This window comes from Podarcis melisellensis (genome assembly GCF_964234715.1).
Source record: "Podarcis melisellensis genome assembly, chromosome: 7".
In the NCBI taxonomy this organism is placed as follows: domain Eukaryota; kingdom Metazoa; phylum Chordata; class Lepidosauria; order Squamata; family Lacertidae; genus Podarcis; species Podarcis melisellensis.
Window position 1 is genome coordinate 58,687,774 of NC_138539.1, and position 14,202 is coordinate 58,701,975.

General features: G+C 43.9%; 1 protein-coding gene across 2 annotated transcripts; it reads right to left on the minus strand.

Moving 5' to 3' along the window:
- Nucleotides 1–6,407: 6,407 nt before the first annotated feature.
- ID4 (inhibitor of DNA binding 4) lies at nt 6,408–11,714 on the minus strand. Of its 2 annotated transcripts, none has more exons than XM_081919656.1 (3): nt 10,800–11,714; nt 9,070–9,128; nt 6,408–6,829 (listed from the first exon to the last, which is right to left on the minus strand). In XM_081919656.1, the coding sequence occupies exons 1-2, from the start codon at nt 11,232–11,234 to the stop codon at nt 9,084–9,086; spliced, it is 480 nt and encodes a 159-aa protein (XP_081775782.1). In that variant the 5' UTR covers nt 11,235–11,714; the 3' UTR covers nt 6,408–6,829; nt 9,070–9,083. The 2 variants fall into 2 exon arrangements, with proteins under 2 accessions (XP_081775782.1, XP_081775781.1); XM_081919655.1 differs by having other exon boundaries at nt 6,408–7,940; nt 10,800–11,711.
- Between the last annotated feature and the right edge of the window lie 2,488 nt (nt 11,715–14,202).

A 14,202-nucleotide genomic window follows, 5' to 3' on the forward strand; every position in this document is an offset into this window, starting at 1 on the left:
AGCATAAGTGAGGGATAGTAGATAGTTGTCATATTGTTATGTTGTTCATTGCTCTACCCTGAAGTTCCACATTGCTGTGGAGTCGGTGTATTACGTGGGGATTATAAAAATGCAGCAGCAAATACAGTGGTACCTCGGGTTAAGAACTTAATTCGTTCTGGAGGTCTGTTCTTAACCTGATACTGTTCCTAACCTGAGGTACCACTTTAGCTAATGGGGCCTCCTGCTGGCGCCGCGCCACCGCGGCACAATTTCTGTTCTCATCCTGAAGCAAAGTTCTTAACCTGAGGTACTATTTCTGGGTTAGCGGAGTCTGTAACCTGAAGCGTCTGTAACCTGAAGCATCTGTAACCCGAGGTACAACTGTAGTGAGGAGGAGGAGGAGAAGAAGTAGAAGAAGAAAGTAGTGGCAACCCTGAAAATTAGCAGAGTTATTGTTGCATGGTGGGTCCCAGCCCAATGAGAGTACAGTGGACCCTTCAGATATGAGCTTAATTCATTCTGGGGGTCCGTACATACCCTGAAAAGTCTGCAACATGAGGCACTTCTTCTGCACACGCGTGTGGCATGACAGAGCGCTTCTGCACATGCTTGCATGGTGAAACCTGGAATTATACACTTTTGGGTTTGCTGCGTTCACAACCCGAAAGTTACATTACCCAAAGGTAACGTAACCCAAGAGTCCACTGTATTGAGTACATGCCATAATATTGGATGGCGTTCATGCCACCAGAAGCTCAGCTTCAGATATGCCTGTGTTGTAGAGGGAACCAGAAATGGAAGTACCTCATGCTTCCTGCTCCTCCTGCATTTCTATCATTCATTCCCCCTACCACATGCGTGAGAGATGTGAAAGTTCTGTTTTGGATGAAAAGGAGATAGAAATATCTCTCTGGGTCAGACTGTTGATCTCTCTAGTCCAGTACTGTTTGCTTCAACTGATAGATCTACAAGGCCACAAGCCAAAGTCTCATTCTTGATACTTAAGATCATTAAATTGGCAATGACAGCATTTGATATGGGGCATATTTTCTCTAGTCACCTATGAGCCCTCTCCATCCTTGAAAAAAATATGCAAGAACAGGAAGTAGAAGCCACCAATGCTTCCTTCAACTTCAGCACACCTAAAGCCACTCAAACCAGTTAAGTCTCCTAGGCTTAGCCTATTTTCTCTTCCTGAAACATGTACTTTCAGGCATCAACTTGCCAGTCAGTCAATCTTCTCCTTCACACAGCACCATTAAAGATACAGACACCCTTTTCTCATAATTCTACCCAGGAGAAAGTGGAACTCTGCCAAGCCCATATCATAAAAGGAAGAAATACACCTTTAAAAATGAAAAGACAAAAGAGGCTGTGAGTTAGAATGAAGAGTACTTGAAGGAGGTGATTGGGAACATGGACTCTGCTCTCCTATAATGCAAAGAAAGGGCAATGCAAAAGGCAGAAACTTGCTAGGCTGCGAGGTAGTTAAACCAAGACTGGAAACTGATTTGTGCTGGGTACACATGACTGGTTTAAAACACAGCAACCAGCTTGATTCCCCAGTTCTGATTCAAATTGCGTTTGCACATCGTTGTACGCATCAGTGTGACGGGATATGTTTCTATGTAGTCTGCTACCAGTGGTTGGAGAGAGGGCACGTTTGTCTTCTTCTGGCCTACGATTTCAAATTGCATTGAAGCTGCTTTCAGAGAAGATGCATCAAAATACAGCATTTTTCAAGAAACTACAGGATACATGTGAGTTGTGGCTAATGTTGCGTGCACATAGCTTCACAAACCAGTGGTGGGAGCACATTGGTTGCAGAGTAAAAGGAAATCTGTACGCAACCTTGGATAGAAACATATTCAGTATGTTTCCGAGCACAATTCAAAGTGTTGGTGCTGACCTTTAAAGCCCTAAATGGCCTTGGTCCAGTATACCTGAAGGAGCATCTCCACACCCATCGTTCAGCCTGGACACTGAGGTCCAGCACTGAGGGCCTTCTGGCAGTTCACTCACTGCGAGAAGTGAGGTTACAGGGAACCAGGTAGTGGTGCCTGCCCTGTGGAACACCCTCCCATCAGATGTCAAGGAAATAAACAACTATCTGACTTTTAGAAAGAAGATATCTGAAGGCAGCCCTGTTTAATGTTTGATGTTTTATTGTGCTTTTAATTCCGTTGGGAGCTGCCCAGAGTGGCTGGGGAAGCCCAGCCAGATGGGCAGGGTATAAATAATAAATTATTATTATTATTAGATATCAGGGAGATTAGTGTTGAAGGACTCTTATCCTTATAACTTCTTAACTTGTTAATACTACGGTTTGTTTGGCGCAAATTTGTACACAGGTTCCTTTGAACCATACATTGTTCAAAATCAGGAATCATGTACCTCTAGCCAAGGCTCATAATCTTCTGGTCTCATGCAAGTATAAGGATATACAGTTCATGCAATCTACTTAGATATCTGGAAAAAGCCATTCTTCATTGAATGGATTTCACCCAAATTATGTACCGGTATTTTAGAAGACTGAGGTCATTTACCGGTACACATTGAACTCATTGGGACTGATTTCTGAGTAGATCTATGGGATTCTGCTGTTACTAAATCCTAACAGTGGGTCTTACTTCTGAGCAAACACGTCTAGGATTGCACTGAAGCTGTTTCTAGTGTGTATTATGTTGGTTGGTTGAAATGTTTCTTTTGTGGATTAGAGATGCCCTTTTTGTTGGAGGCAGTTGTAAGCACAAGCTCCGTGGCTAAAGCTCTAGAATGCTCCATGAGGGATAAAAAGAAGTCACAAAAAAGTGAACATATCAAGACTTCATGTTGTTTCATTGCAGTTTAGAGTATATCTCCAGGTACACATTTTGTATTTGGAAACATGTTCCATTTTTGAGAAATGAATTTTATTGTACTATTAATTAACTTTTACAAATTGCATATAACTGTAATAAAAGCTTGAGAACCAGAGGAGTGATTTAGAACTAATTTAAATATTGGGACATACAATGCAGCTTGTGACATGGCATTGCAACTAAAACCAGTGTGTAAATTCTTTTGCTGGTACAAATACAGTTCAACATCAGAAGCATAAAAATGCTATATTTGCAGAGTATGTTTTTCTCCTCAGAAATACTATATATGTTAATTAATGGAGCATTGGTGTACAGTAACCCCTGTGGTAACCAGGGGGTATATCCAGTTGCTTCTCTGTTACTAAAATGTGTTTACCTGCAAAACATCTCATACCTGAATAACTTCTGACAAGGAAAACGTTAGTAGCGGTTCCTATATTTTGACACCAATTCCGTTGCCTTTATCATCATGTAGAGACTGCAAAACCCACAACCTTGCTGTTACTTTTCATTACACACAGTCAGTATTAGTCCATTAATCACTGGCATTCGGTGAACAAAAGATCAGCTAAAAATACAAAAAGACAGATCTACTCTCCTTGTCTATGGTTCCGCAGGAATTCCTCCCCCCCCCAGAAATAAAAAGTATACGGTAATGGGGTTCTGCTTTAGCAACCCTCTGCAGACTGCCACCTAGTTATTAAGCCAAGGCTGCAATCTTATGTGCAATCTTGCAGGGGGTTTCACTGAACTTGGTGGTTTTTACTTCTGGGTAAAGATGCGTAGCCTTTTTCTTTCATATCTCGCATGCTTTCTTCCCACTGTGGAATCCAGAGAACTCATATATCACAAAGATAAAAAGCATCAACGTATTGTAGGTGTGGTGGAGGCATTGATCCAATGACCTGCCCAAAGTGAGACTCACATAAACAGCATTGGACTAACATTTGCACTGAGATCCTCCATAGCTGTACAGATGCTACACAGATATTTAGGAATCAGTGCAGACCGAGCAATAAACAGGGATTATCCACACTCTTTCCCAGCCTCCTCCAGTCAGCAATCCTACTATCAGGTGGCAGCCATGACAGGGCAGGGTGCAGTACTATGTTTATCTTATTGCACTTATTTGCTTGGCTTCTCCTACATTAGGCAATAGCAACCACTCTCCTTGGCATCCTGTAGGAGCGGAGAATAAGCAGAAGACAAGTTGGGAAGAGATGTTGCACAATACTCCCCCTATTGGGGGAAACTTCACTAGTATACACGTTTCTTGCTCTGCTGTTTGCCTAAAAGTATATCAAATATGCAAGCTTCCCCATCCTAAGTACCTCCCTCTGCCTAAAAATCCTATGTACATTTGGGGGTAAGCAGTTTGCTTCTGAATAGCAATTTCTGGGAATTGCAAGGGTGGACTGTGCTCTTACACTAAGGTCCCACGTTTTCCATAAGCATCTGGTTGGCTACTGGGAGAAAACGAGCATTTGGCCTCATCCGGAAAGGCTCTCGTTGTATAAGTTGCATTTACAGCTGCGGAACTTACTTTCACATGCCTAGACAGCGGTGTCTGTGAAGAGGAAAAGCACTTAAGTATTATAAAAATGTCAAAGCAGCTCAACCTAGTTTCTCAAGTCGTAAGAGAGTGTTGGCGTCGTCATTAAACTGGTAAGAGAAGCTTGGAAATGAAGCCATAGATTGCAACCACTGTATGATCTTTCCTATTTCACCTTACATGGTGATGTCTTTTGTCAATCATTATTATGAACTTTGGATACTAAACGGCCTGTCAGTGGTGTTTTCCATCAATGATCGGGTTATTTAGTTTTGTATAAGTGGACAATGAGCATCCAGTCAATTATTTGGAAGAGTTTACTGAAGAATTGGGTTATTCTGCAGAACAGCGAAAGTAGCTTGTAAGAAACTGGAACGGCGCTTTGAAACTATTCCGGTGATTCCTATTGTCAGTCCTATTCTCATTTCAAGGTTGGCTCATTTCTGCAAGTTCCAGCCGCCTGCGCAAGTTTAACTGCTTGTTGACAGTGCAACTGAAACTCCGGATTTAACTGGCCGGCTAGCACTGCTTTTACAGCGTAAACCAAACATTTATTCCACTTACAAGGATGTACTTGCTTCTCAATGTCACTATGCAAGGAATAACCATCGAACTGAGCAGTCAGCAGCACAGAAGGTGGCCTTCAGTACACGACAGCGATGGACCACTTTGGGAGGAGCCTTTTATCATTATTATTAAAGCTAATGAGGATGAAAATAGTTTTGAGGTTTGGCTGGAGCAAGGTCACGTTGAAGAGACACATTTGGATTGGCTTTTGCATCTCTCACACCCGCTATGCGAATTGATTGAGAGGATCTAAGTGGCATGGATGTGCTTTATTTTGCTCACTGCACTGCATTAACATCCACGCTGGAAATGTTCTCAAAGGTGTTCTTAGTGTCACTTGTGAAAAAGGCTCAAGTGACTTCTGAGATGAAGCAGGTATTGCAGCATGCAAATGACATGCAAGGGCAACTGCAAGCCCATCCAAACCTCCAAACTGCCTTTTTCTCTTGCCCTTAGAATGAGACACAGTAATAGCTGTGAACAGCAACTCAAGCACGTCTTTGATTATTTCCCTCTCCTCTTGTTCTGCACAAAAATAGTACCTTTTCCATGTACACATGTGGATGCAAGTGTTCTTTAACCTTAACTAAACTGAAGCCTGAGAACAATTTTGGTAATCCCCAGCAGAGAGCTGACCTACCTGCTTGATATATTTTCCTTCTGAGATGTCACAATGCAACAGAGAATTATCAATCCTTCTAAGTAGCCTTTCAGTATGCTCCATAAAGGAATCCTCATTCGTTTGAATTTCTTCATTTCTATGAACGGTTGCTTTATAAAACAGCTGCTATTGTTGTTCATTAAAACTCCTTTCAAACAAATTCACGCTGGGGCAACAAACAAACTCGGGTGTCTAGGCTCTGACATGAATGTGAAGACCATTCATTTAATGGATTTACAGTATTTACAGTAAGAAAAATATATAGTGTTAGGTGCAGCATATCTGCAACTGTAAGCTAGTGTTTTGGCTAAGTTCATTGCAAATACTAGGCATTTTGATTAAGAAAACAGTGACCTTTTACCACATTTGTCAGTAGATAAATTATTTCAGTATGCACGTAAGTATTTTACAGAATAAAAAAGATCCTCAGGCCAAAGTACTTTGACACTTTTAAAAATCTGAAACAAGTCCGCCCACTTTTTTAAAAATAAATAAATCAAGCAGACCATGCTACACACAGTTGGCTAACTATTTACAAAGCACCCAGTTAAATCCTACTTAATTCACCCACTCTGTGAAAATCCTATCTCACTGGTGTGTGGAATACTGATGATCCCACAAAATGTGTACCTTTCTCAGAGGCTGGACAGAAGGTGGAACATGGACTATACAAACTGTTGCTACAGTATAAGATTAACCATTAAGCACCACGTTTTAAGGAAAGTAGAGCAGATAATAGGGAGTTCTGCAAGTACTGAAGAAAGAAACCAAGCACAGCACAAGGGCACGTCAATCTAGTTTAATGTTTACATGTAGAAGTTACACATAACAAGAGACTAAACAGGATTTTCAGATGTAACAGAACTGTAATGAAATGAATGCTGCTGTATATTAGAAAAATAATCTTGATACAGTCATCTGATTTTTATTTTTTGGTCTAAGTTCTTTGAAATTGATTTACACCAGTAATCAGACTGAAATGTTCCCTGTTGTCCCACCCCTATCCCCCCCCTCCCCAAGTTTCAGTATCAATAGTCTTTGGACGAAAGAAACAGCAACTGTACATTTGTTGATAGTTTGCCCTTTGGTTATAAGCAGAAAACGTTTTTCACTGTTTTTCCAAAGCAATATGCCACAGGGCTGAAATTCTGGGGTAGCATCCCTCTTGGTGTTAAAAAAGTGTTCCGTGTTTTGTGATTCCTATTTCTGTTTAGGCAACAAAAGAATTTTATAAATGCTCATTATTATTCCTCAGCACTGTACCCATATTGAAAAAAGTAGTCATCTCAGTTCGTAACAAACAAAACCCTTACATCTCAACGCTGTTTCGCATACACTGTAATATAAACCACCACCCCCTGTGCCTAACAGACAAAAATGTAGCTTCAAAACCGTATGATACAAACATCTTTTTAAATTCAAATTAAAGAAAAACACATCTGTATGGACTCAACAAGTTTATTTGTGGTTAGACATCTCATGCATTCATGCAGGACCAACTCTACCTACAGCTGTGGTTTCTGAATCTAAAGGGGAGAGAGAGGAAAGGAGGAGACACCCCCCCCCGACATCCAACATATTTTCATCATCAGCAGTTCTGCACTTAAGCCAGAAACAGTTTTCCTAAAGAAATCTTCCCACAGATTTAAAAAAAAACATACACAGCTTTATAATATTTACAAAAAAATATTTAATTAAAAATATTTTATAATTACAGTAGGTCTATTAAAGCATATACTTTTCTCACACTTATAGAACCTCTCTCTATATACACAGTATGAAATGTCACTCATTTTTTTTTAATCTATACAATATGTAACACTCCTGCAGGGAGAAGAAAGTCCCTGAGGAAACAATAAAATCATCTATTTTAAACAATAGATGTCAAAACAAAAGTTATCTACAACGCCTCTGGTAGATTAGTAAAGCTTCAGTTTTCAGCTGCTCAGCGCATTAAAGTTATACTTCTAAACTCTGATTTGCCCCTGATCTTTTATCAACAGAAGGGCCACACTTACGTATGCTGAAGATTTAAACCCCCTCCCTCCCAGACAAGTGTACAATTCACATCTGATCTAAAACAAAAGAGTTAAGAGACATGTGTGTAAAATGCTATGAACGTGCAAAGTTGTGAAATTTGTTTTTCTCTCTTTCTCTTTTTTTCTAAAGGAAGTATGGAAAGAATTCTGGAGTAGTTGATTTATTATTATTTTTCCTTCTGCCCAGTGGCTGACATTTCTTTCTTTCTTTTTTTCCCCTCCCTCTCTAATGTGTCTTTCTTTCTGCGTCTCTGGCTCAGGATCTGCCTGCTGCACACCTGTGGAAGAGGAATGAATAGAGTGGGGGTGTGAACCATTCTGCTCCAGACTGACTGGCGCCACCAACAAAACAGAAGACATGCTTGATCAACAACCCAAAACAAACCAGGTCAAACAACAACCGCAGCTCCCAGGCTAGGCCAAGCAGGGGAACACACAGCTGCAGGTCCAAGCTAGAAGCTCTCCGGAGGAGAGTGGAAGGGAAAAAGAAAGAAGGAGTTTCCCTCCTCCTCGTCCTTCCTCCCATCTCTTGTTGCTGCAGATCGGGCAGAGGGGCAAGAAAACACTGCGCCCCGTCCCAGGCATGTTTACTTGGCAGCAAGTCGCATGGAGTTAAATGGGACTTGCTTCTCAGGAAGTGGGTGTGCAGATCACAGCCTGACTGTCAAAGAATTCCTTTAAGACAACCAACATTTCCATAAATGTATTATTCATTGCTTTTATGGGAAGGGACAGAACTCCTAAGGAACATGCCAAGGAGACGGCCTGATCTGTGAACCAGTTAAAAGCCTGAAGATGTAGACAAAAATGCAACACTCCTCTTCCTTAAAGGAATATGAGAAAGTGCATTGTTTCCCCCCGCTGTTTTATTTAATGTACACTATCTGGAATTTATTGAAAAGGTTGATTTTACTTAAGCTGCCACAATCCTATATATATAGTAAATAAATAAGTGTATACACATTGACCTGCCCCTGTAAGGTAAACGTGTAGAATTAAACAGAAAATAAGTGTACGTTTGAACCTGACTCACAAAATCATTATGCCAGCACAACTGAACAATTGAATCGACTAGATTACATTGGTTTAAATCTTAAATTTACCTGAATTAGCTGGTAAATAGCAGCCTATATGAAGTGTAAATACGTCTAACAGGTACCCATGTCCTACGATTCCAATTGTACTCAGTTTCCAGTAAGTGTGCCTGAGACTGGAGTGCCTAATTATTGAGCAAGAATTACAACCTGATCCTAACTATATTTACTTTGAAGGCCTAGGGAATTCCACGAGGCTTGGTTCCAGGTAAGTGTACCTAGAATTGCAGCCTTAGATGGAAACCAGCACGCACGGCAAAGGACCCTGACCCCAGCTCTGCTGACACACCAAATCTTAAAAGAGGATACTCACCTTGCAAGTGCAGTTCAGCGGCACAGAATACTGTCCCCTGGCTTATTAACAGCCCCAGCCTGCACAGTAACGAGAGAACAGGAGTGCGGCGTTAGAGTTAGCACAAACAACAAGCTTAGCAATCGGCAACCTTCCTCTAGAAGACGGAGAAGCCCCACGATAAAGGGAAGCAGGACAACCTCACAAAGGGGCAGAGGAAACTGCAAGCTCTCTATGGATCCCCTCCTGAGCTAGCAACTAGTGACAGGTTGCATGCTGCCAAATGTGACGGCCTCTTGCTTTGCAGACCCACAGGGACCCCAGTTGCAGCTGAGGGTCATGTGCTTCCCCTGTGCAAAACCCAGAGATTTGACAAGAGGTGTGAGTTTGTTAACTGAACAACTGGAGCACGATTCTTTCTTTGAGTAGATCTTCACTGCAGGGGATGGTAGATCATAGGGAAAGATGATGGTAGTCTAGTCTCACATAGCCTAGGGTTATTCATTGAAACAATTAATATTCCTACCCATCTGGAGTGCTTTGTATTTTGTGTTTTTAATGGTCTAGTCCTAAACGCACTGACCCCAAGCCACCTCTAGTCATAAACACCACAACTAGTGGATGCAGTAGGTATCTCAGTTCTCTTCCAAAGCGGTGTCCAGCCCGTTCTGTGGGACTCAGCTCAGCACTGTGAGGCAGATGTGTGCCGATATGTATCTGTATCCGCACTGGCTCTGTAAGAAGACCTCCCATGTGAGATGGGGAAATAAAGCCCATTCCAAGAAATGGAAGTAGGCTGCATATGAGGCATATACAAGTGGCACGTTAAGTGAATTATGTGCCTGGAAGCATGCAAAGGCTAGATCCACTTTGCTGCACACCAGCTGTAACAGAAAGGCTATGTAGTGCATATGTATAGCTACCGAATGACAATACAGTCTGTATGTGTACACATAGGTATACATGTGCAAATTGCATCTTGCACTCTGTTAAGTGTGCAGTTGTGTGTTTATATTGGCACTCGCACAAAAACACATGCAAGCCAATTTCACGTGCAATTTGCAACCCACAAGCCAATTAACCCATATTGTCGGGATTTAACGAGCTTCCCTCCTGCAGAGGTCGGCACCCGATCGGATGCTAGTATTCTGCAGACTGCAGGCTGCCACCGTATGCTAGATGCTGTACAAAATACAGGAAGAACAATTGTCCCTGTCCGGCAGGCGCACACTATACCTAAATCAAACATCACCAAAGGAGGGAAGGGGGAAGCTTTGAGGATGGGGGTCGCTCCATAAATCCCCACGCCCCGACTTCATTGTCTTGTGGATCGCAGTGTCGGGACCCGATCTCGCACCCAATCGCTTAACGGGGCCGCGAAACGTACCCTTCACATGAAAGCACTCCCGAGCTTTCGAGGCTCGGTGGATCGCGACCTCGGGGCTCTACTTTGCCCCCAATGATCTGCTCTGGATCTTTTCGCTACGGGAGGGGGGAAGAGGGGGGCAGCTTCTCGCTCCATAATAAGCAGGAGGGCCACCGCCACCCGTTTATCCATCCATCCATCCATCCATTCCTCCCGCTCTGGGGGCGCCCGGCGTCCCGCCTCCGAGCGCCCCGGCGGAGTTGAGCAGCGCGTGTGCGCTCCTGCCGCTGCCCAACCCGGCGCGCCTCTCTCTCCCCTCCCCGGCCCGTCGGAGCTGCGAGCAGCGCCCGGCTTCTCTGCCCGTCGCCGCCGCCGCGGCTCTTACCGGGTCGCTGTTGAGCGCCGTGAGCGGGGTCCTGGGAGGCCCTGCCGGGTAGCTGGCCGGGTGCAGCGGGGGAGGCGGCAGCGGCGGCGGCTGCTGCTGCTGTTGCCGGAGCAGCGCCGGGTGCGTCTCGAGGGCCAGCTGCAGGTCGAGGATGTAGTCGATGACATGCTGCAAGATCTCCACTTTGCTGACCCGCTTGTTGGGCGGGATGGTGGGCACCAGCTTCCGGAGGCGGCTGTAACAGTCATTCATATCGCACTGGAGGCACAGCGCCGCCGGCTCCTCGCCCGGAGACGGGCTCCCCTTGTAGCAGCCGTGCTCGGCCAGGCAACGCAGCGCCAGGTCGCCGCCGCCTCCACCTCCTCCTCCTCCTCCGCAACAGCAGCCCGCCAGCGCCTTCCTGCTGGGGTGTCGCACGGGACTCACCGCTTTCATGGTGCAAAAGAAACGCAGGCGGGCGGGCAGAGCCCTCGGGCGCCCCGGCCAAGCAGCTCCCACCCGCAGTGCAAGCAAGACAAGAGGCGATGCAGCCAGCGGTGGGCAAATCAAAACAACGGAGAGTCCGGATTTTGCAAACGGGGTGCGCGACGAGGGGGAGGCAGGAAAAACAGGAAGCAGCGGGAGAAAACCGTGTAAAAATGAAAAATAAAAATGGATAAATTCCAGCCGCCACCTACCCAAGCAATATATCTATCTATCTATACTGTATAGCTAGCGGGCTGCTTACTTCCCCTCCTTCCCTTCTGCCGCCACTCCAGTCCCAACCCGGCTCTGCTCAGCCCAGTTTGCAACGCCGCCGTATATATATCTAGCGCGGGGTAGAGGCTGGGCGGGGCGCGCGCTGCCCGGGCCCAAGGAAAAGGAGAGAAAAGAGCGAGCGAGAGAAAAGAGCGAGGGGGTGGGAGAGACACACAAGAGTAAGGGAGGGGCGATGTGTATGGAAAAAAGAGAAAGAAGTGAGGCACGAGTATTGAGCGCCGCGCTTTAGCCAATCGGCAGCGGCAGTTTTCTCTACGGAACGCCGCGCCAGCCAATGGCGAGCGGCTCCATTCTGTCAAACGCTGTGTAGGGTCTCGGCGAAAAGGGAGGCTGTTGAACCCGAGGGAGGAGAGATTGAGAGAGAGAGAGAGGGAAGGAGGGAAGGAGGGGGAAAGAAGTTCCTTCCGAAGAACTGCGGGAATGCGAATGGAATTCGCTCTCGCTCCTCGCCTGCCGGGATCTCGCTTTCCCCAGCGGCTCGCGGAGCCCTCGCCACAGCCTTGCATAGTGACAGGCGCTGCTCTGCTCGTGATCTCGCCCCGAGGCCGAGAAGAAGCAATGGCCGATTGTTATCTCTCCCCCCCCCCGTCTCCGCGCAACATTTATTCTTCAGGCTGCTTAATTATCACTTCACCAGCTAGTCCCTGAAGAAGACAGCAGCTTCCAGTTCCATTCAAGGCATTTTCATATCTCTAGGATTCTTTCACCCCCCCCACCCCCCCCACCCGTCATATTTCTTGACACCCAGGGTATTTAGCAGATAATAATCAGATCCAAACTTGAATGCGGAGAAGTGTGTGGAGGAGGGGGCCTGGAGGGGGGCTTCTCTTAAGAAAAGCAATTGCCTTGCAACATTAAATTAGAGCACATAACTATTAAAAATTCATGGCGATAGGGTATTTAAAATTCCTCCATGCCATATAATATTAATCCATTTAATGTAAAATTCATACCTGTAACTTAATTTGCCTCATTAGTGCCCCAGATCACGTATTAGTTCAATGTACCATGTTTTAAATATGATGCTGGAAATGCCTGGATTTCTGTACTTTGAGACAGCACATTAAAATTAACATGCACATACCTCGCTTGGAGTGGACTGCAGCCTTTTAATTCCATAATGCCTTGCACCAACCTTCTACGAAGCCTTCTTAAACTATTCCAAATTAAAACCATTAAACCGCTGAATAATGAGCTAAAATGTTATCTCTTAGGGGGAAAAGCACTGTCCTATATTTCTGAACCACCATGCAATGATTTTGTAGTCATGAAATCATACAGTTCTATAGGATTGGTGTACTGCATGAATAAATGTACTGGATCTACTTCCACTGATTCTAATGTCCAATGAGCCACTCTGCAGCCAGTAGGTTCAAAGATACACAGTCCTTGTTCACAGGTTGTTTGTGACACAAATGCAGTGAGAATAATTTTATTTTAAACTGTGATTGTATATGTCCATTTTATTATACTTCTTGATTCTGGAACAGCCAGAATGCTAGAATATGAATTGGAACACACAATTCTAAAGTCCTGAGTGTGCAGAGACCATGGAACACACAATCACATGCAAACAAGCACATTTCTATACAACACAAAAGTATCTTTTACTTCTCTTACAGACATTTAAAAATATATTTGACAGCAGTTATTCCTTAAGCAAGTTTTCAAAATGTTTAGAGGAAGATTTGTTATTTTTACACACACCAAAAAGCCCCAGTCGCGTCTGCATGTGGAATGTAAGTGAAAAATAGTCAGAAACCAGTTAAACCGCAATACTTTTAGAATTTTAGTCACTGGGATTATAGTTACAATCACTTACTCAAAGAGTTTGTCTATTAAACGCAGCGGAACTGCCTTCAAAGTCAACATACATTGGATAAGGCTGCCTGCTTGTACTCCAAGGAAACACGTTTAGGATCTGGGTGCTGATCAGTTTACCATTCTGATCCAAAATGCACTTGTCCATCTAAAACTCTACTTGGAAATAAGTCTCAACTTCAGAAGAACATGCCTAAAGAAAATAGAACTGGAAGTGAGCAAATCACCATGTGAGAGGGGGATATTAAAGTATAGTTTTTACTCACTGACACCTCACTGGAAGCATCATTTATTTCTAAATATTTGCTACTACTAGAACTAGGTAAGATTCTCATGAATTTTCCTGCAGTTATAATTTTTCTCTTGCACAAAATCCTGATGTGAAGGCTGTTTCTCCCTCCCACCAAACTTAACAGGATCTCTAGATTTAGTAGGTGCAGTGAAATCTCACTGTTCCATCTTAATTAAAATCTGTGTGAAACTAGATACACTACTGTAGTTAATTGTTTTGGTTGTACAGATTTGGTTCTTAGAGCTAATCTGATTTCACTTTAGGAAACTGGTGGGAAATCCCAGTATGGATCCCATTCTTCTGGCGCCAATCTGGTCTGAACAGATGGGCAGATAAACCATTCCGGAACCATTCTTGAGTCTTCATCAGCAAGCTTGCAGGAGAAAGGAGTCTGAGCTTATGTGAACTGACTGACTCTTCTAAATTATATAGTTCCCCCACAGTCAGATAGTCTAGAATTCTGTGTTCAAAATACATCATGCAGGTTAGAATAATTTGTATGCATATGTTTAAGTTGAATGGTTTGTTTTG